The 22,956-nt window shown below is 42.4% G+C and overlaps 1 protein-coding gene across 1 annotated transcript in view; it reads right to left on the bottom strand.

The window, feature by feature from the left end:
* Nucleotides 1-22,956, bottom strand: part of MAP4K5 (mitogen-activated protein kinase kinase kinase kinase 5) — an 83,408-nt gene that overhangs the window by 38,450 nt on the left and 22,002 nt on the right. The window contains exons 3-6 of the mRNA XM_054028118.1: nt 18,744-18,801; nt 4,014-4,104; nt 2,770-2,834; nt 614-669 (exon numbers count right to left, since the gene is read on the bottom strand). Of these exons, the coding sequence (XP_053884093.1) occupies nt 614-669; nt 2,770-2,834; nt 4,014-4,104; nt 18,744-18,801 (270 nt within the window). The remainder of the gene's footprint in view (nt 1-613; nt 670-2,769; nt 2,835-4,013; nt 4,105-18,743; nt 18,802-22,956) is intronic.

Below are 22,956 nucleotides of genomic sequence, written 5' to 3'. Positions count from 1 at the left end.
ATTCACTGCCATAGATTGATAATACATCGCAAAATATTTCCTTTTATTGCTCAACTACTCACCCTCTCTTACTAGGAATTAGCTGTCTTCTGCAATGAGATTCAGAAATTTATCCTAAACAATGGCTGCATTGAACCACCATGTCAGTTGGACAGTGTATGAGAATAGCCAGGTCAATCTAAAGCCTCAAATCTCCAAAGACTTACACATGATGAAAATAATTGCATTGAAATCAATGGGACTACTCCTGGGGTTAAAGTTAAACATGACCAGGACTGGGGCTTAAAATTCTGATCCTGCTATACAGGCAGATTCTTATAGCTGTATAAATCCCTTTGTAGGATCAGGGAACTGATATGAAATGCTGCATTAAAATTATTTAATAAAGTATTTGTTGCACCACATTATTGTAATACCTACTAATTTATAGTAATCCTGGAAATATGAAAAACGAATTTGTTAACCCTAGCAAACTGGTCTCACTGAAGCTATATTCCCAGGTTTACAAATTTAAGGGACAGCACAACACCTCCTTCTGAAATAGTTTATCTTCCACATCTTCCTCGTGTGTATCAAAAAGAGGCTTTGTTCTGTATCTACAGACGTACAGTACCTGTAAAGTTTCTCTGCATACGTATGCAATTTGTAGCTCTGACAGTGGTCCTGTTACTGAAAACAGAAAGATAGAAATAAATCTATGCACACTATACATACACCATTGTAAAACAGTCAACAGAATAGGGCAGTATCAAACCTGCAAAAGCTCAAGGGACACTTTCAACTTAAAATATAGTTTATTTTAAAAAAAAAAAACCAAGTTGAAAGCCATTTTAGGTGCTACTCTGACAGTGTCTTTCTGTAGTTTTCCAGCCACGTTTTTCGCTATTAAAACAAAAGAGAGCTACTACCAAACTTCTCCAATAAGAACAATGGAGGGAAACTGATAATACTGGGAAACAGTGAAACTGGGTGTACCCAAACCATCATCAAATGCACAAAGTAAAAGAAGCTGAAAAAGAGAAGGAACATCTCCCATCTCTCTCAGATATAGTAGCCCTGTGTAATATTTGCAAAAAGCGGTAAACATTTGCCAGAGAACAGAGAATTAAAACATTTTTCAGACAAATGTGATTTTTAAGTTGATGACAACAGGGTAATAATATTGTTTGCACTCTTCATGGAGGTAAAAAGCAGCAGAGTTAATTTCTGTTTGCCTTTTAAAATTAGAAATTTAGATCTTTTTACCCTGGATGACTGTGGCATCTGAAGATTGTTTAAAAACTTGCTTTCATCAACAGCTATTTATATTACACTAAATGACTGAGACATACATAGATGAAAGGATATCTTTGCTTAAAATTCAGAATTCCATCCCTTTAGTTAAGGTCTGAGAAAGCCCACAATCTGCTTTCCACGACCTCCAACAAGTCTTCCAGCAAAACCAGTGAAGACCAAAGCTAACATATATGAAGTAAAAAGCAAGCAGAATTGTTTAGAAAATACCTTTTTAGTCTTTATTCATCATAAAGGAGAACAAAATGACACCCCTTTTTGTCCTTTTAAGATCACATTCAGGGTTTTCCTAGCAAAATTAGCTTGCCCAGATTGTTCACTATATGTTTAGCCTACTTTTACAGGCCTAACTTGGAACCAAATAGTATATCTGCAACATGAGGACAGTGTTACTTTAAGAACTTTGATTTTTACATTCCATGACTTGAATGTTTCGATAAATGCAGTATTTGTTACTTAATTACTTCAGTTATTAACATAACTTTTGGGGGGGTTATTTTGTTCATTTTTTCAAGGAAAGGGAATAAACTACCAATCCATGTTAACATTTAAAGAGGGCTTTGAAAGTCACATTTAAGTGAGATGAACTTCTGCAATGTGACTCAGAAATAGTCTCCAAGCCTATTAAGGGTAATAGGCATTGTGAGGTCACAAAAAGGGCGCGATTTCATTAGGAAATGTTAATTTCTCAGCAAATACCAACTAAACATGATCATTTTCCAGTCACCTGTAACTAACTCCTCTCTCCCAGGACTGACTTCTCAATAAGTACTGTTTACATGCAAGATCGAAGGATTTTCTTCATTCTTTTTTTAGAGTTAAAGAGCAAAAATATCTCAAAGCCTTAGTGCTGAAAAAGTGTATTTTGTTCACTTCTCCAATAACTAAAAATAGCTAAAATATATTTTAAATTAGAAAACAAATAAACCCACAAGCTCCTCATCTCTACGTTCAAACCATGCATGAAAAATCTGAGTCCCCTAAAGAAGAATTTCTCAGACAGCTGTGATCATGTGAAGATGGGAAAATAGGGTTTACATTAACTAGCAGTTTAAGGGTTGTTCATTCAATACAATATGGAGAGATTTAGGTATCTATTTCCATTATTTTTAATAGGAATATGTACTCATCTCCTATTCATCACACTGGAAATATTCCTCCAAATACCTACTTGCCAAAAAGGGCTCCATTTATTCCTACTTAGGATCTATCTACAGTAGAAGTACTTATTTATTTTGTAATGTTCAGTATAAAACAACAGGTTCTGAACACAATATAATAGTCACCATGTTTATGAAAAGTTCTTGACCAGTTATGTAGAGACCTTAGCCAAAATGAAATAATTGTTCATTCGTAGCAAATGAAAAGTAAAATGCCAATGGATTGCCATTAAAATGACTCTATTGTTCTGAAATATTTTCTTTGCTTTCGACTTCGAAAAGATGCAAATAAATACCAAAGTAAGTTTCAAAATACCATGGTAAATGTCTTGAAGTGATCCACCTCCACAGTATTCCATGCAGATCCACAGCTTTTCACGGCTATTTTTAAAAAGTTAAACATAACTGTTAGCAGTTGACTGATCTCTATACAGCAGATGCAGTCAATAATTATCATGATTTTATTATTTAACTGCTAGTTATTTGTTATGTTTTCCATTTTCTTATACCCTGAGGAATTCTAAAGTGCTGATGTATCACAAAACCCAGATATACATTTTGCATGTGTTTTAATACATACAGAGCAGTCAAGTCAATATCAATTCTCACTTAGTGTGAAACTCCTTACGTGTCAGATTCACTGACAAATTACTCTGTTGATCAGAAGTGTAATACAACTGCCATAACCATGACCTTTTCTCCAAAATAAAGTTCGTGTAAAAATACAACTGAGGCATACATTCTAGTAACTGAGATAAAATGATCTGGATATGCTCTGCTATGCTAGTTTCAATGCTCAAAAGTGTGTTCCTCATAGATTCCACACCTCAGTTTTTCAAAGAAGTATTGGCTTAAGGATTTAGCCATAAGTCCAATTAAAGTCAATTTGAGTGGCACCTTTCACTTTGAAAATGTAACTCCCCAAGCAATTTGGAGACAAGATCTCCTAGAACTGTGTAGCTAGGATAAGAACCCTAATGTGGAAAGTGATGATACATATTCCCACAGAGCCCACTGATAGACTGCAGAACTGCAGAGAAATGGAAAATATTCTCCAACTTTTTGTACAGTATTTAATGTGTATACCTGAAAACACAGCCAGCTGGCCTCACCTCTTCTCTCTCTTCAATATTTCACAGCTGTCACACCACAGCCATGAAATCTGATTGTTACCAACAATTCAGATTTAGAATATTTACAAATCACAGCTATCCACCTATACTTTTGTAACAGCAGTACCTTTAAATAAAATACCAAGAAGCATAATTCTTTGGGTAAGTAACTAGCCTTTTTTATTTTAAAAGTTACTAGAATTTCAAATCTCCGCACCAACTTGGTAGGAAACCAAAACTCCCAAAACATCAGGCTATGAGGCTGGTTGCATTGCAACAGTCTCCAGGGAGAAGGCTTCTGGCTAGCAGAGATGGTGAATACTAGTCATTTTAAAAGGCAACTAGGAATCAAGGGACCAAATGAGAGGGGGACTGGGGCGTGAGGATAAAGGTGGCACTCCCTGGAAAGGAAGAGTTGTAGAAATGCACACAATTAAATAGGACTTACTTGAGATAGCTTCCAAAGTAGGCTACAATGTTGCAGTGTTTACATTCTTTAACCATATAGATTTCTTGCTGTATCAATGAAAAATCATCTCCTGAAAAACAAGAGATGGCACGGTCACGCCAACAACATACATAAAACACAGACCTACATAGAAATCAGGGAAGTGGGCACATAGTGACCAAGAGCTTGAAAAGCTCTGAAAACACGCACATAATTATGAAACCCCAAGCCACTGTATTTTGACAGCTGCTGACCCTGTTTGAGAATTTCCAACACAGCATCCTATTCAATATCAGTGATCCACATATGTCCTTCTTTTCACTTTCCAATCTTTTTTACATGGTTTGCATGACACCAAAAGGTTTCTTGAAGACCAGTGGAGAAGAGCTGGCTTGGCAGTCTAGAGGTAGCCTGCAATATGATCAGTTCACTCACTAGCCAGAGTACTCCCAGTGCTTGCTGGCAAGACAGTACTCAGAGGGATGGGAACATCATACAATGCTTTTCAGCAGCTCCTTTGGCTACTTTTGGAAGGGGACTAACTGGTTCTGTAGGGGGTTGTTCTAACTCTTCATTTGCAGGGATGGGGGAGGGTGGGTCTATAGTACCAGTGATTCAAGAGCCCTAAAGGCGGAAGGAAATGGTCACCCCCCTGAGAGCAGACACCACAAAAACTATTTTTAAAAATTCCATTCCCAATTAATTCTGGGGGACAGCATATCGCCAGCACAGCACTCTCCGTCACTGATGACCAAGAGAGGAGGCCAGAGTCAGAGTCCCAAACTCTGATCTCCTTGCTACAGATGCATTTTAAAATGATGGATCATAGTGGTTATGCAAGTAAAATTAGCCATCCTAAGCAATGTCTGTCTTGAACGCATTGTAATTAAAAAACACTTATTGAGGTTGTTCGCTGCCCTTGATATTTCCACCATTTAAATATAAAGGGATGCTAAAAGAAATTTGTCCCATAATTTTAATTTTATAAAAAGGGTTTTTAAAAAAAAAAAAAAAAAACAACTAGGAAACAATAGAACTGTTTGTTTAATACTAGGTCATTCCGATGAACAATAATTTTAAAACAAACATTCCCCTGTAGAATTTAGAACCCAAACATTACAGCGCTAAGGCTCAGATCCTCAATCAATGGGAGTTAAACACTTAAATCCCTTTGAAGGTCTGGGCCCAAGAACCTGAAACTGAGTGTAAACAAACGTTAGACAGGTTGGTTTGATTTTCAGCCTCCAAGCGCAGAAACTTAAAAACTAAATGAGAAGTGAGAATCTCAAAAATCCAAGGTGTTATTAGCAAGATGGGGAGGAGGGGGTGAAGAAGCAGCTAATTTACAGCATATGATTTCACAACACCCCTTTAAAATAAGCCAGAAATACCGATCTACGTCATGGATTCACTTAAGATGTTCTTTTTAGATAAGAGGCATGAAGACAAGACATTTAAAATGTCAATTCTTCCCGATGTGAGAATTTACAGTAATAAATCTTCACAGGTTTAGATCAGTTATGCCAACTTCCACTCCAAAGAAATTATAACCCTCTGCAAACAGGTTCCAAATGGAAAAGCCGAGTGAAACAGTAGACAGGTTACAGGCACGTAATTACATTTAAGAAAATATTGTTTCTAAATGAGTATTAATAGTGGTCCCCGGGTATATTATGTAAACTTTTTGTGCCTTACTGCAATCTAAAATGTTGACACTAGAAATTAATAACATCAATTTGTCTCCTCTCCCCTCTCCTCTCCCAAACAAAACAAACCCTATAGTCCGTCTCTAGGTTGCTCTGCTCACAGATTTTGTTCAACAATAGCATATCATGATATCTGCAGGAAGGACCTGGTCCAGCTCCAATTAAGTCAATGAGAATCTTTCCATTTACTTTACTATGGTCACTTTCTTGCAATGGAAACCAGGAAAAGAGGGCACAAAGGGGGCTGGTGATGGTGCTTAAGGAAGAGAGTGATTCGGGGCCTAATTTTGGAATGTACATTTTAAATGCATGTTCTGCAGCCAGATACTTCTTTGGCAACAGATGGAATTTAAATCCCAAGACAAAACTACATTAAGATGGAGTCAGGGTTGAGAGCACATATCTATAACAAGGGTAAAAAGCATTACAGGTATGTTGCAATCATCCCATAGCCTTGCAGTACAAACCCAGAAAATGAAGAGTTACACTTACAAGAACTACGAGAAGTTCTTGTGGCACCTTAGATACTAACACATTTATTTGGGCATAAGCTTTCGTGGGCTAAAATTCACTTCATCAGATGCATGGAGTGGAAAAACAAGAACTGCATAGTTAAGGTACCCAAACAACCTTAACTCTGCCCTGTAGCGACATCATGTAACAACAATGACGATGATGAAGGTATCTGTACCCAGAGTTTAGATAAAGACAATTAAAAAAAAAAAAAAAAAAAGACATCAGGGTATTTTTTCTTTGCTCTTCCATGGTGTCACTACATGCAGAGTTAAGGCTTCAGCCAAGAGCAACAGCAAAAATACCAACCCTGAAGAGGAAGGTTCTTTGAGGGGGTTTTAAGACACCACCAGGGGTATTTCCTAACGACTGAGACAAGAGACAGGTATCCTCTGAAGAATGCAAGCAAATGAGAAACCTTCAAATACAACTGGCCAGTTCAAATAAGAGCAGAGTGTTTGGACTCCCCTCTCATCTCTCCTATACACTGAACCTAAGCAAGAATACTTAGCAAACGTATTGAGTGAGGCCCACATGGCTATTGATCAAATGAACATTGATATGGCCAGTCAGGTCATAGTAATCCGAAATGTAGGCAGACAGCTATTTAGACATAGTCCTACTGTTAACAGCATTAAAAATAAAATAATAAATAATATATGGAGATATACCTATCTCATAGAACTGGAAGGGACCCTGAAAGGTCATCGAGTCCAGCCCCCTACCTTCACTAGCAGGACCAAGTACTGATTTTGCCCCAGATCCCTAAGTGGCCCCCCTCAAGTCACAACCCTGGGTTTAGCAGGCCAATGCTCAAACCACTGAGCTATCCCTCCCCCAAGGAAGAGGTGTGAGGTGAAACAAGAGGTGGAGAAGGCTGTCTAAGAGCCTTAGTGTGCTTCAAGTAAAACCACAAGAACTTCTGAATGTTGAGTATACGGAGAAGGGCCTCGCTGGGGTGGACAAGCAGGCATGGAAAAAACATTAGCAACACAATGGGCTCCTAGAAAGGTGGAGCTCAAAACATCACCTTAGAGGAGACTCTTCGAGGTGCCTGAAGCCGAGCACCTGAGATAGCCATTCTTTTTTGTTTATACATTGCAAGCTAAATAAATATAATAAAGCAGTTTCTATAAACCAGATGATCAGGTTCTGCACACTTTTTGTACTGTACAGGGGCGTTCCCCTATGATCATACTGAATTTTGGCATGAATTCATGCACCTGCCTAAAACTATTACTGTGAACAGAGGAATTTTGGGTTTGAGTCAGGTGGATTAATTCACTCCAGTGTCTCTGACAAATTTCCTACAAGAAACTGTTAAAACACTTATGTATAACAGACTGGAGCATTTCAAAATTCATGTCATTTTAAAAGAAGGTCAACATCAAATCCAAAAGAGTAAGTTTGAAGGAAGAAATCAGCACCAGGAAGGCATTATCTTTCGCTAGATAACAATGTTTGCAGTGTTGTTGTAGCCCTGTTGGTTCCAGGATATGAGAGAGACAAAGTGCTGAGATATCATCTTTTACTGGGCCAACTTCTGTTGGTGAAAGAGACAAGCTTTCACGTCCACAGAACTTTTCCTCAGATTGTGGAGCTTGAAAGTTTCTCTGTCACCGACAGAAGTTGGTCCAATAAAAGACATTACCTCACCCACAGTGTCTCTATAGATAACAATATCAGTTCTCCAGCTGTTTGCATTACATCAAATGATGCCAAATCCCTTGTTAACAGAAATGTCTTCACATCAGAGGTCATCACTAAGTACTGTCTATTCATGAACAGACACTTGAATATACATGGCACTTTTATTTCAAAGAGATGATCAAACAAGGTCCCAACCCTAAACACCTCACAATCATAGGTAGCAGCCTGAGTTGCCCTTACAGAGACCTTGCCTAGCAAAGAGGGTTTTAGAAGGGATCCAAAGGCTGAGGTAGGAGGTGCTTGCTGGATGTTGAGAGAGATTGTCCTGAGTGTAGTGGACAAAGAGAAAGGAAGTGTGAAGAATAGAGCAGTCAGGAAAGAAACCTGATGGAGTACAGGGAGGCTAAAGAGAGGTCAGATATGTAGATAGGCGAGGAGTTATGTAGAACTTTAAAGGGAGGAGGAGGTGGAATTTCAAAAGAAATAAGGGAATTAGTGCATAAGGGAGGAAAGCGGAAAAGCTGCTAGAATAGTGGAAGAGCAAGAGGCTCTAGGTGGCAGTATCTTGGACAGACTTTGAAGAGGAAAAGATGGGGAGGCCAAGATGAACTATTCCTTAAGCTTGTACTGGAATGAAGTGAAGGAAATTAACAATACGGCGTGACAATAATACTTGCTCTCAACGTTTCATTTGAAGGAAGACAGCAAGTGAAAATAAGAACTTAATTTTAAGCAAAGTAGCTGATGACAATATATCCTTGCAAAACAATTTACTTCTGGTTTAGTCATCAGAGACCACTTCGTGCTAAACAACATGTTATCGGAAAAATGTACTTTCGTCTACTCATATGTTTGCAATTATAGGTTATGCCGCATGCTGAGCAAAAAGCCGGTTTGGGGAGTTGTTGTAAATCATGCAAGCAGCATGGTGACTCACTGCCGCTTGCTAACATTATGTAATTGTATCTGTACAGTTAAACATACAGCATACAGAAGAGCAGTCACAATATAAAGTACTTTCCCCAGATCGCAATTGGTGGTTGAACCTGCTCCATTTGGCTCAACGATCTGCTCTTCTCCCTGCCAACTGTGCTACAGAATAGACTATTTAAATCTGTGGCCATACCACCTTGTGCTGCGATCCCATCCAAAACTCACAAGCTAGGCAAGTCAGGGCCTGGTAATTTAAGTCACACAGTGTTTGGATGGTTTCAGAGTAGCAGCCGTGTTAGTCTGTATCCGCAAAAAGAACAAGAATCACTCAGGCCCATCTGCACTAGAGAATGGTTCCAGTCGCAATTAAAGTTTTAGAATTAGCCTAACTAGCCAGTATTAGTTCTCACCAGCCATCCTAGATCTGGTGTTGGTCCATCTTGGATCCACATACACAGAGCACACACCTCTTTGGAGTAGGGGCATAATGTCTATGGTTGACAGGGTATATTCGCTCTTGATCACATTTTCATTTGTTCCACTGCCCTGCTATGAAGGGCACCATCCTGTGTAAGGAGCCACACATGCACCCCGGGAACCCAGGGATTCACCCGCACCCTTGCAGTCCCTCCTGGACTGACTCTGGGTCACTTTGTTTATTTTTCAGAGATTCCCCCTGGGACAAATAGATAGTTATTGTTTTAATAAAATGGGATCTGCACGATCTCAGTGTGGGGGGAGAGAGAGAGAGAGTGGCATGGACAGAGCTGAGAAGAGCCACAGAGGCTCTTGGGCCTGCATGTAATTGAGAGGAAAGGGGTTTGCCAAAGACATCACTCCAGAGTTGGGCAGGAGCACTGGGAGACCAAAATGCACCCTGCCAGCTAGTCTGCCAGCACTCCTGATCTACGCTAGCACTGCAAGCTACACGAGTTAGGAAGCCATATTAGACTTGCTGGCAGAGGAGTAACGAATGCTACAAAGCATGCCTTCAGATCAGAAGCAGCAACACACAAACTTGCTGCATAACACCCATGAGGCAAATAACGTTATCTATTTTGCCACAGGACGTCATTGTAGACGGGGCTTCAAAGGTGCTGGAAGAAGTGGCATTTGCAGAACCATTGTGCCAGCATCAAACTCAAGGCAGTGAAATGCAAGTGAACAGTTTGCACCATTTGCAGCCATTCAAGATCTCTCTTGTGTTTTATCAGCGATGGGGTCCCCTGGCTAAATTCCAGATCAGGAAACGACTAACGACTTGAACTGTGCCATTTTTTCAAGTGTTTGTATTTGAACAATTAGAGCTCCCAGAAAAAGCAAGAAAAGTGTCTTGGGATAAGTTGTTATAACAATTCCTCTCAGTGTGCAAACTCCACAGCAAAGCTGCCCAAGGTACAATATCCAGATCTCACTAAACCCCTAGAGAAATTTACAGAGATCTCCCCATCCCATTCAATATTAGAAAGAAAAAAAATCATTCCAAACCCAATGTGTGAATCCAATCAGGGGTCCGATCTGTGCCAATGACTGATGTAGGTTTCACAATGTGCAGATTTTTATTTTAAAGTGGAATTTAGTGCTTTGATCTCCCCTTCCAGAGATATGTGCAGGTATCTGGCTTCTGATTGAAACCACGTTGCTTGTCATCTAAGCTGACATAAAATCTATTCAGAACCGATTATTACAGCAGCTTTAACTTTTGCTCTGTGTAGCTCAAAAGCTTGTCTCTCCCACCATCAGAAGTTGGTCCAATAAAAGATATCACCTCATCCATCTTGTCTCTCTAATATCCGGGGGCCGACACAGCCATAACAATGCTGCATATATCACCCCCTTGGACAGGTCTAGCTTTCCAGAACCCCAGTGTTGTGCCCAAGGTTCCCTTCATGGGCCCTTTAATGTCTAGGAGATTTGTGGGATCACCTTGTGCCTCTCACTCCTGTGTAAGGCACCTGGACGCTGGTCCTGGCTAGAGGATGGGTGGAGTAGAATGAGACTCTTCCCAAGGGATAAAGTCAAGCTGTGGTTGTTGTTGATGGGGGAGGAGGTTGTCTTTGGCCTACTGGCCTCCATCTTAGAGTTCCTTCAGAGCGGTCAGACACATGATCCCTCTGAGATGTGCTGATGCCTGTCAACCTTTCCCCCGGGCTGTTAGTGAGCAGCCTGCCACCCCCGCTCAGTGGGATTACTAGAAGGAACTGCATGAGGCAGTCAGTTTGAGTGGCTTCAGGAACTCTGCCCAGGGAAGCATCAGTGGGTGGGAGGCCCTGGGAGTACAACACAATTAGTCTCACCTCAAACCACTGGATCCCATTACTTCCCTCCCTCCTCCATATGCATTCAGGCCCCTGAACCTGGCACATCCATGGAACAGCGGACACGTCCCCCCAGTCTGCCTTCTTCCCAAGTCTCATGCTTTCCATTCTGTTTTCTGAACTGTCTCATGCCCAACTTTCCTCCCAGTTTCATCTTGTCCTCAATCACTTCCCACACTGGCTGCCTTCTTGATTTCATTAATTCTGTACAAGTCTGTGATGGGGTGTATTCGGCCTCTGCAACTCCCTGCTGGGCCCCAAGGTTCTCCAATCCTTCCCCCCCCCCCCCCCCCCCCCCCGCCCACGCACCAAGAAGCGGCGAGCTGAGAGGAAAAGAGCAGCAAAGGTGGGTTCTCCAATCTTACCTAAAGAAGAGAATCCAGAGCAACCATTTTGGAAACCATAGACCCAATCCTCCAAGGGCTAGAGAGGCTAGCAACAGCCAATCAGGCCCTGCCAGTCCAGATAAAAGGAACTGCCTGGCCTTAGAAGGTCACTTCCCACCTGGAATGACAGAGGTGAGGAAGGACACTCCTCTTTGGGCAAAGGGACCTGAGGGACAGCCAGAGTTTGTTTTCTGGCTGCGTTTTTCATAGCTGAGATTGCAGGGAGAGAACCTAAGAACCTTAGCACTGAAATAATGGTGAACCTACAGGGCCCAGGTAGGAAGAGGCTCAGGGAAGACGCAGCAATGAACTGAATCAAGCACTACATGGCTGCTGTTTATAGGATCCTTGGGCTGGAGCCGATATTAGTGGTGGGTCTGGACTCCCCTCCTAGCCACACACAAAGTGGCATAAACCCCAAGAAGGGGATGGAGCTTATTTGGGAGCCTGAACAAAGGGCTGAATTTAAGTGGCCCAGAGCCAGGGCTGAAGACCCTAGTGAGAGCAAATAGACTGTTAACTGACTCTTTAAGACCCTGGAAGGGTGTCATTCAGACTTTGTGACTCGGCTGGAGGGCCATGCCGCTCAGGACCCACCATGGTCAGCCATCAGCTTGCAGGAGGCATTGTGGCAAGAGGAGGACTGCAATACCACTCCCAGCCACAATGAGGCACTCAAGAGGTGAGTGCCTCTTCACACAGTCAGTAAAAGGTTAAGCTGAGAAAGGAAAACATAACCTAGACACGTTAGCTATCTGACATAAGAACAGTTAATTGTGAGAACACAGTAGAAAGATGCATAATATGTAATAATCAAACTAATAAAATGACACCAGATTTCAAGAAATACGTTTCAGAGCACTTGGTATTTTTATTGCACTACTTTAAATAAAACAGTGCATTACCGCATGCCTTCTGCATCATAAATAGCAATTAAAAACACTGTGTTGCTTCTGTTTTGCCTTCTGTATATCCTGAAGACAGGCTGGTTTGTTCAAAAGCGGTTTGAATTTGGTGCTCATGAAGCTGAAGGTTACTGTCACAGAGATTAAGGCCAGAAGGGAGCACTAGATCATCTTATCTGACCTCCTGTATATCACACCCCACCAACCCCACCCAGCGCCCTAAACTAACCCAACTACATAAATGAGACCAAAGTATTACAGCCCACAGGAGACTAGGCCACTATGGGCCATAGGCAGAGAATAGGCAGGACTGAGGGGTATCGGTGCTTGAGGCCTCCACATGGCAGGGAAATGGTTATACCCAGATAATCCTGGCAAGTAACCCACACCCACACGCTGCAGGGAAGGTGACAAAACCCACAAGACCACTGCCTGTCTGACCTGGGGGAGAATTCCTTCCCGACCCCGTCTATCGCCATCAGTTAGACCCCTGCCTATGCAAGGAAGAATGAGCCAGCCAAGCCCTCAAGAGAGAGAGAGAATGCTCAGTGCCAGTTCAGAGTCCTGGCCCACCCTGACAATGAACCATCTCCAACCATATCAATCAACTTGCTTACACTACACCTTACTCTAAGATGCGGTCTCTCTCAAACAACTCCAGTGTGCCCCTAAAACTGCCCTGAAACATCCCATTCCAGTTCTGGGTATGTCGTAAGCGAAGAATGATCTATCATGTCAAATTGCATAGTGGTCTCATTTAGTAAAATGATATCAACCAGGGTTAGAATGGGGCCAGACTAAGAGTCAGCATTTGAATCCAGGTGTCAGACGTGAAAGGCTACAGGGCCAACACCATACCACTTCATAGCTCATGAAGTCTTTTTTAAAAAAAAAGAACATGGTCACACACTAAGGACCAGATTCTTAAGTCCAGCGAGGTTGCACTCAGCACAAGGTGGTCGTGGAGAGTCAAAGGTAACTTAAAGCCATTTTCATACGCCTCCAATCTTGGGGGCTGCTAGGGCCAGTTCAGCCACATGTTAAGTTAAAGTAGGCTGAGAGTTGCTCCTACTTACCCCAGCTGGTAACGGCCCCCTAGGGGCCACTACACAGCTAGGGATTGCCAGAGTATACAATGGTCGTCCCAACAATATCTCCCCACCCTCTTTCAATCCCCAACATATTCCTTATTAAGGCAGCTTTCCAGCTCCTACGTACTGCAGAATGGCCCAAAGAGGCCAGAACAGTGGTTGAAGATCTGGCTGTAATAGTTTAACAGATGTGATCAAATATTAAAATGAAAGTAAGTGACTTCAGAATGTGGATCACAAAGTGCAGAAACTAATATTGTGAACAAAACACCCTGTTCTGAATTTATGAAAACCAAACACCACACATGTGGACAGTTATTTGCTATGGCATTAAAATCTCTGAACTTCCAACTTCAATCAACATAGTACAAGATACATCAATAGTCCAACTTAAAATACAATAACTAGCTTCTTTTGCCCCAAACAGAATATTTCTACAAGAAAAATAAAGACATCAGACCAATTCTCCCTAAACCAAATGAAAACTAGCAACTAGATACTTCAGTAAATTTGTAAAGGGGTTTATTTAGAGCATTACAAACATATTTCAAATATTCCCAGTGTTTTTATTTAATGGTACAGCAGTATTTGCGATGTAGATTCCCATTAAATTTAAAAGTAATTTTTACTGTATTTTCCTAAAGAGAAGGCTCTGCAGAGAAGAATCATACTGATAAATAATTGTCCTTCTGCATCTACTATTCCATCAGTTCATCTGCTAAATCCATACAAGGAAGTGGATTTTGTGTTTCACATAGTTTTGGCTTCTGCGCAGGTCTCTTGAAAATACTGAGTACAGTTAGAATTAGTTTCTGAAATCGAGCTGGCTCTCAAGTTATGTGAAGCATTTGAACTCAGTGGATGTTGGGAAATGTCACTAGCGTGCCAGAATATTTTTGGCTAAATGCTCTCCAAAGTCTGTGCCAAAAGAAGTGAAAAACACTGTCTAGTCCGATTTTATTAGTACTGTCTAAGTAACAGGGTTAGCTGAGCTAGCACACTGCACAGAAGTTCAAACAAATTCAGGACTGAAGCCTTCTAAACGGGGGTGGGGGGATGGGGGTAGTTTCCTTTGTTTAGAGGAAGGGGACAAGCAGATGGAAGAAGAGATTTAACAATTTTTTTGCAACCTTGGTTTTATTTCCATGTTTCTTTTGCCTACTAATCCAATTATTACCATTAGAGTGGTAATGGGAACAAAACACAAACCATTCCCATCCTAAAATTAAGCAGTTTCTTTCTCTGGGTTGTCTTCTCCATGGGTCCCATACAACAGTGAGCATTTCTCAGCTACCACCTGATTTTGGGCAGCCTCTTTTCACCTCTGATTCAGTGCACATGGCTGGAAGTTAAAGCTAGACAAATTCAGACTGGAAATAAGGCATACATTTAACTGTGAGAGTAATTAACTATTGGAACAGTTTACCCAGGGTCATGGTGAATTCTCCATTGCTAACAATTTTTCAATCAAAATTGGATGTTTTTCTAAAAGATCTGCTTGGGAAGTTCTCTGTCCTGTGTGATACATGAGGTCAGATTAGATGATCACAGTGGTCCCTTATGGCCTTGGATTCTATGAATATATGAATCACTTGCCGCATCATTCTTTGTTTTCCTCAGTTGCTTCCTCTCCTCTGAGGTCCCCTATTATGGTGACCATCCCTCTCAGCTGAAAAGGACTGTACAGAACTCAAAATTAGCCAAGCTCCTTCATTTCTCTAGTGACAGCAACATTCAGAATCTTTAACAGCATATTATCAATGTCATCTCTAGCTGTGTCCTCTGGTCTAAATGCAAAGACTTAGCCCCCTACCTCAACCACCAAATGTTCCATTCTGCCTGCTTAGATACTCAAATGTCTTCAACGCTGTACTGAAGACAGCATATTTGCTACACTCTGGGTTTGGGTTAAAAGGAGTTGTATTCTCTGCAAGAGCTCCAAGATTAATTGGTAGAGTTTCTCGCATTGACCTGATGCCAGGGCGGGCAGTACTACAGCCTGACTACTGTTTAATCTGAAACACCCCAATATATTGGACAACATCCATTCAAAACTTTCAAAATAAGTCAAAACTTTATATAAATACAAAATCTCCCCCAGAGCCAATGCAGAGATTTTTTTACAAGATGAGAGTGATATGTTGAGACAGCTACGTCTACCTGCAAGGATGTGAGCTGCTGCATTCTAACTAGACTGCATCATTGAGGCCATGTGAGCAAACACTCCAGAGAATAAAGAAATACTGTAATCCAGCCTTAAAAATAATACCCCCACAAGGTCTTCACCAGCAGTCTGTGCAAGCATCTCCGAAGAAGGAACTCATGCTAGCAATGGTTTGTAGTTATCTAAAAAACTGGAAAAGTGGTCACTTGCCTGAGGCAAGTCAGGCTAGCAGTACAGCGAAATTTACAAAGCTATAATCACCATTGCTAATTACAGTAGTGTTCTACTGTAGCAGCAGTGAAATGGGTCACATGGTATGTTTCACTCTGCTACTCAAAGTGAAAAGCACAGCAGGGACAATCTCTAGCTTCTGAAGGGTCTTTCCCTCCCCACACCTCCCTCTACCAGCAGAGGATTAAGTCCCTGCCTCTGCTCACAGCTTTCCAAGCAGCACATAAAAACATACAAGCGTCTGGTCTATTTCTTGTGGATCAGGAGCAGAAACCTAGGGGCTTAAGGGGGCCAGTTTTACTGCATTCATCATAGGCTGAATCCACCCCACTCTTCTCCATTAAAAAAAAACCATTGCCCTGTCCTGTCTTTGGGCCAAGCACTTTGGTCTTTAACTCTCCCACTACAGGCTGGCAGGACCTGTTGGGGCTCATCTACTCTCTGCAGTAAGTGCTGACGCCCCCAGTTGAGGTTACGATTTAGGGTACATCAGCTGAGGGTATGGGAAGAAAGATTTAGTGCCTCTCGATGTATGATCTAAAAGAAAACGTGGGTGGATAAAGCTGACCAGAATCTATGTATAAACTAATTTTGACTCTGTTTTCCTCTCCTTTAACATCACATAATTAGAAAGAGCCCTCGCTGCATTTTATATGTGTAAACAAGAACTTCCTATTTTGCCAATGAACAATTGCTAGTAGCAGCAGCACATAACTAGAGGCCCCAACTGAGATCAAGCCTCCATTGTGCTGGGCTCTGTATAGACACCAAGTACGAGACAATCCCTGTGCCAAAGAGCTTACAGTCTGAACAGAGAAATCAGAAAGAGTTGAGAGGACAAGAGACACAGAAAGGTGAAGTGACTTGTCCCAAGTGACACAGCAAGACAGAAACAAAACTGGGAAAGGATCCAGGTGTCCTGAGTCCCAGTTCTCTACCTCTCCAATATCTAAGCAGATAATTAGCTCTAGTTTGGGATAAATAGGCTCCAAGAGTGTGACTACCAGAATTAAGGTGTTTATCTAACATGATGCAGGGGCTGTCAGAGCCACCGCCATTGGAATAGGAAGTTCTAATCATCCAAACCTAGTCAGACATGCGCTGGGCTGGATTTGCAGAAGACTCAGATTTTAAGGTCAGAAGGGACATAAAAACGGCCAGACTGGGTCAGACCAAAGGTCCATCTAGCCCAGTATCCTGTCTTCCAACAGTTGCCAATGCCAGGTGCCCCAGAGGGAATGAACAGAACAGGTAATCATCAAGTGAGCCATCCCCTGTCGCCCCATTCCCAGCTTCTGGCAAACAGAGGCTAGGGACACAATCCCTGCCCATCCTGGCTAATAGCCATTGATGGACCTATCCTCCATGAATTTATCTAGTTCTTTTTTAAACCCTGTTATAGTCTTGGCCTTCACAACATCCTCTGACAAGGAGTTCCACAGGTTGACTGTGCATTGTGTGAAGAAACGCCATCATGACCATCTAGCCTGACCTCCAAGAAGGCCTTACTAATTTTTAAGCTGGGTTCTACAGACAACAAATACATTTTAATTTCTAGGTATCCATTGCTCACAACTGGTGGATGCCTCACAGTTAAAAATAAAATCCAGGAAACAGCAAACATAAAATCCACATCTCACTCATGAGTGCGAGCACGTACTCGCTCTCTCACGCACACACGAAACCCCTCACATATGTGCTCTCCCCCCCCCCCCCCCCCCAAGTCTGTACTCCTTCCCTGAAGGTGGCCACAAAAACAAACTGATGTATGGGAAGAGCACACTGCAGAACTGCAGCCTTCAACAAAGAAGGTTCTGCATCCCACACAAAACATGGGGCAAGAGACCAGGCTGAGCAAGTTGTGGGGTGACAAACATAGGAAGGATACATGGAAGATAATTATGAAGAGGGATTTGAAAGTGAAGAGGGGAGCAAGAAGTGGGATATTAACCCTGCACACTCAGAGGTGGTACAGATTATATTTTGGGAGAGGAGTTGGAATCTTCTCACACTCCAGGAATAGGTTAATTGTCCCATCCCAATTTCCATGCAGGACTCCAAGGTCAGATTTCAGTTCAACAGCTATCCTGGGCAGTGACAGGGTGGTGGTAGGATAAAATCTACAGCGCTCTCATCAGCCCAGGATAGAAAAATGGCAGCACATTAACATGCAGGGGTTTGAGAGACTGGCTTTTCTAACACAGCTAGATGGGTATTATCCAGTTCCCCCAATCTGAACTTGCACTGCCCCTTACCTCTCTGCTCTCACACAATGACTCATGCAGACCATGGGAACTGAGAAGCTTGGTGGAGGTGAGGGACAGGAGGGAAGGACAGGAGAGATGGAAGGCAGCTACACTGCCTGTTCCTCTCTGCCTCTCCCACAGAATATTTTTTTTGGGGGGGTATGTCTGCAGGAGAGGTTTGAACACTAGCTCTGTAAACAGGAATTAAAACATGAATGTACAGGCTATTCTGTAACAGTTTATAGGGCGGGGGGGAATGCCCCTTGTCCTCAAGCTTGCCTTTAAACTAATAAACCAAACCTTACTGTTATAAATTAATAGCTGGTAGATAAAATAGATAAGAATGAAGGAGAAACAACAAAAAGGAAATAACCAAAGGTAATTGTGTACCACGCTTTAAATAATTCTGTAGCGTTTCCTGAAACCTAACCACTGAAACTACTGCAACCACCATTTTTTCAGCGAATGGTAATAAAATGCAAATGCCCTATTACTGCTGTGTGAAAACAAATATACAGGGGAACTGGCAATGTTTAATGACAGATCACATGCCTCCCAACAGTACTTGGAAAGAATGCAAAACTTACCTGGCTCTAACTTGATAATTTTTACAGCAGCCAACTCTCCTGTATGAAGATTTCTGGCCTAAAATAAGAAAGTTAAAACATATTTAATCATAATGCAAGGGCCTTATAAACAATGGCCTTATAAACAATGGCCTTTTATGTAGTGAAGCCTTGTATTACAGTACAGCACAATGCAATTAATTGCAAGCCCTCTGGGGCAGAGATTGTCTGTTTCTATGGGTTGTACAGCTCAAGCACAATAGGCCCTAATCCTGGCTGGGTCTTGGGGTGCCACCAATGTGCTAACACTTACCCTAATCAAGCTCAGAAAATACAATTAGTTACCTGCAACTACTGCCTCTACACATTCATGCTTGTGGGATGTACTCCTCAGGGCTGCTGAAGTGGGAACCGTTTGGAGCCTGTCTGGATTGCACCAGCAGCCTCTTGCAGCACCAATTGCTCAGAGGTGAGGTTATAAAGGACTGTGCAGTCCCCACTCTCTCATTTCCTACCACTAACCCCCAGAGCATTATACAAGTAGAACTCATATGAAGAGGGGAAGGTAGGTGAGCAGTGAGACTATGCAGAGGCAACACTCTTAAAATAGCCACCATTTCTTATAAGCAACCTTAATCTTCACTCCGCGGCAGCCTCTGCGTTGTCCTGCTTGTGAGAGTCTAGCGAGCAGTTCAGCTCTCAGGGAAGGTAGGCTGAATTAATTACGGATCACAGAACTGCTCTCTCAAAGTATAAGATCTAGATGCCAAGTTAAGAGAGTAGTGCTGCACAAAGACGTGATTAGAACCCCGGGTATTAGCCTTGCAGATTTCTATGATGGAAACATTTCACGGGGATTTCATTAATGCTATCTTAGCTCTAGTAAAGTGAGCACTAAGTCACCCAGGTGCTGTCACCCTCGCTAAGGTATATTATTTTTGACGTACAGCCTAATTCACTGAGGCAGGTGCTGAATGGAATCAGCATCTCCTTTCCACCGATCATCCAAAGGTTACAAGAAATCTATTCCTAGTTGTTTTATCCCCATCCAAAATAGAAACACACGTTTCCCTGGGCACCCTGGATATGGAGTGAGGTTACAGGAGGAATTTGGGAGATAAATAACCTGAGATGGATGAAATTCGGACACCGCTTTTAGCAAGAATTTAGGATGAGGATACAGAGCAAGTTCATCCCCCTGGAATGAGGAGAAGGGAGGCTGAACCCTTGAAGCGTACAACGCACTCCCCCCCAGATTTTATGCTGATTTTAACACTGGGGGGGAATAAGGAGCACTAGCCCAAGGACTCTAAAGGTGAATCCCTCATCTTTGTCAACACTAAGTCAAGATTCCATGTCAGGACAGATCCTCGAACCTACAGATGACAACCACCAGCCCTTTCAAAATCTGGTGATTGTCAGGCAACTGAAGGTCGCAGAACCATCCACTGCAAGTGACATGCTCAGATGGTAGACAAGTGCAGCTCGACTGAAGACAAGAAGAGGCTGAGCAAATAGCCCAAAAGAGAAGATACGGAGGCGGAACATAGATTGTTATCCACTCCCCACAGAGGAAACTTTCTCCACTTCTGAGAATAACCTTTCACATTAACTGGCTTTCTAGAGTGCAGGAGAATCCCTTTGTACTTCTACAGCGTGAATCAGCGCAGAAGTAGCCTGCGTCCTGTGTCCAAGCCAGAAGGTAGAGTGACTTGGTCAGAATACAGGATAAGGGTCTTCTTGACACTGTAAGCCTGACAATACCATTAGGAAATATGGAGATTCCCATAAGAGACCAAGGACGGATTTGCTCACACTGTGACCCATGACGCGCTTACTGGTGTCCCCTGAGAAATAGCTGATCACATAGTGTTGGCTTTTCCCTCTTTGCTTCCAGCTGTTCAACTGCATTTCTTAGACGTTGAAACATACAACACACTATATCCTTTCCTGATACTACTTTTCCATGTAAGCAATAGCTGCCATTGCTACAGGGATGTTATGCAAATGTCAATTAGATAGGATGCAGTCTGCCAACCTTCTCTGGCATGCTGAAAGTGCCTGGCACTGATTCAGAGCTTTTAAACCTAAAGGATCATTGTGATAATCTAGTCTGACCTCCAGCACAACACAGACCACAGAACTTCCCTGAATTAATCCCTGCTTCAAATCCTATAGCTGCGGTTGAACCAGAGCAGATCTTTTAGAAAAACATCCAATATGGATTTAAAAAAATTTCAGTGACAGAGACTCCACCACAACCCTTGGAGTAAGTTGTTCCAAATGGTTAATTATCCTCACTGTTCAAAATTTGCACTTTATTTCTGGTCTGAATTTGTCTAGCTTCAACTTCCAGTCACTGGACTTTGTTATACCTTTGTGTGCTAGATTAATAATAGCGGGGTTATCAGATTTCTGTTAAATTACATTGATGGAGCTCCTTGAATCTCTCATTACAAGGCAAGTTTTACAGTCATGCTTGTGGCACTTCTTCGAATCCTCTCTAATTTTTCACCCTCATTCTTGAATTGCAGACACCAGACCTGGACACAATATTCCACGTATACATCCAAGGATTGCATTAAGCCCTTTTGACTGCAGCGTCGCACTGGGAGCTCATGTTCAGCCAATCATCTACCATGTCCCACCCCGGCCGTTTTCAGAGTCTCTGCTTCCCAGGAGAGAGTCCCCTAGCCTGTAAGTAAGCCTGCATCTTTGTCCCTAGACGTACAGCCTGACATACTGAACTGTATATTATTTGCTCATGCCCTGCTTACCAAGCAACAGGGCCGTCCGGGGGGGGGGGGGGGGGGGGCAAGTGGGGTATCAGGCCCCCACGAGAATATAGTATTCTACAGTATTGCAACTTTTTCTTTTTTATGTAAGGGGCCCCCGAAATTGCTTTGCCCCAGGCCCCCTGAATCCTCTGGGCGGCCCTGCCAAGCAATCCAGATTGCTCTCTATCAGTGACCTGTCCTCTTCATTATTTACCACTCCCCCAATCTTTGTGCCATCTGCAAACTTTCAGTAATAATTTTACATTCTTCCAGATCATTGATAAAAATATTAAAAAGCACAGGGCCAAGAACCAAACTCTGCAGAAACCCACTAGATGTGGGTGTTTACAATTGCATCTTGAGACCTATCAGCCTTTAGCCAGTTTTTGAACTATTTAATATGTTCCATATTGACTTTGTATTGTTCTATCTTCTTAAGCAAAATGTTGTGAGGTACCAAGTCAAACACCTTACAGAAGTCTAAGTATATTACAACAACACTATTACCATTATCAAACAAAACTGTAATCTCCACAAAAAGATATCCAGTTGGACAAGATCAAAAATAAATGACTTGTCTTTACTTTCAAGGCACTTCACAATCTGTCCCAACCCTACTTATTATATCTCATTCAGTATCAAAAAGTTGATTCCCGCCTCTGATCGGCCCATGATCCCAGCCTTCACCGCCCACTTGTTAAATTTTCAAACAAACACTTTCATGCTTTCTCCCATGCTGCCCCTCATGCTTGGGAGAAGCTCCCGTAAACATCCACAGACCTACCTCATTATCAAACTCTCCTTCGCTGCAAGGCCTACAAAAAACTTGGCAATGGTTCAGCTGCTGATGTGCCACTGCCAGTCATACTGTAGTATTTCCTTGTTCTCCCCCATGGGTCTGTCTGTATTCATTTGTTGTCTCTTGTCTTATACTTAGATTGTCAGCTCTTTGAAGACAAGGGCTGTCTTCTTGTTCTGTGTTTGTACAGCACCTTGCACAAGGGAGTCTTGATCCATGACTGGGGCTTGGCTCTAGGTGCTATGATAATACAAATACACCTCTACCCCGATATAATGCGATCCGATATAACACGAATTCGGATAGAACGCGGTAAAGCAGCGCTCCGGGGGGGGGGGGTGCTGCACACACTGGCGGATCAAAGCAAGTTCGATATAACACGGTTTCACCTATAACTCGGTAAGATTTTTTGGCTCCCGAGGACAGCGTTATATCGGGGTAGAGGTGTACATTTCCATAAACCCTATCTTGATTGGCATTATACTACCCTCTTAATTCTTTATACCTGGGGTCTCAAACACGCAGCCCACAGAGTTATTTCCTGCAGCCTGCCATAGGTGCTGACTCCACCGGCAGCCAAGCTCCCCTCCCCCCCGACACCCTTCCCCCAAGCGTGTCGCATCCCCGCTCCTCCACCTACCTCCCAGCGCTTCCTGCT

This window comes from Malaclemys terrapin, chromosome 4 (genome assembly GCF_027887155.1).
Source record: "Malaclemys terrapin pileata isolate rMalTer1 chromosome 4, rMalTer1.hap1, whole genome shotgun sequence".
In the NCBI taxonomy this organism is placed as follows: domain Eukaryota; kingdom Metazoa; phylum Chordata; order Testudines; family Emydidae; genus Malaclemys; species Malaclemys terrapin.
This window is presented reverse-complemented; position numbering and strand designations above follow the sequence as displayed.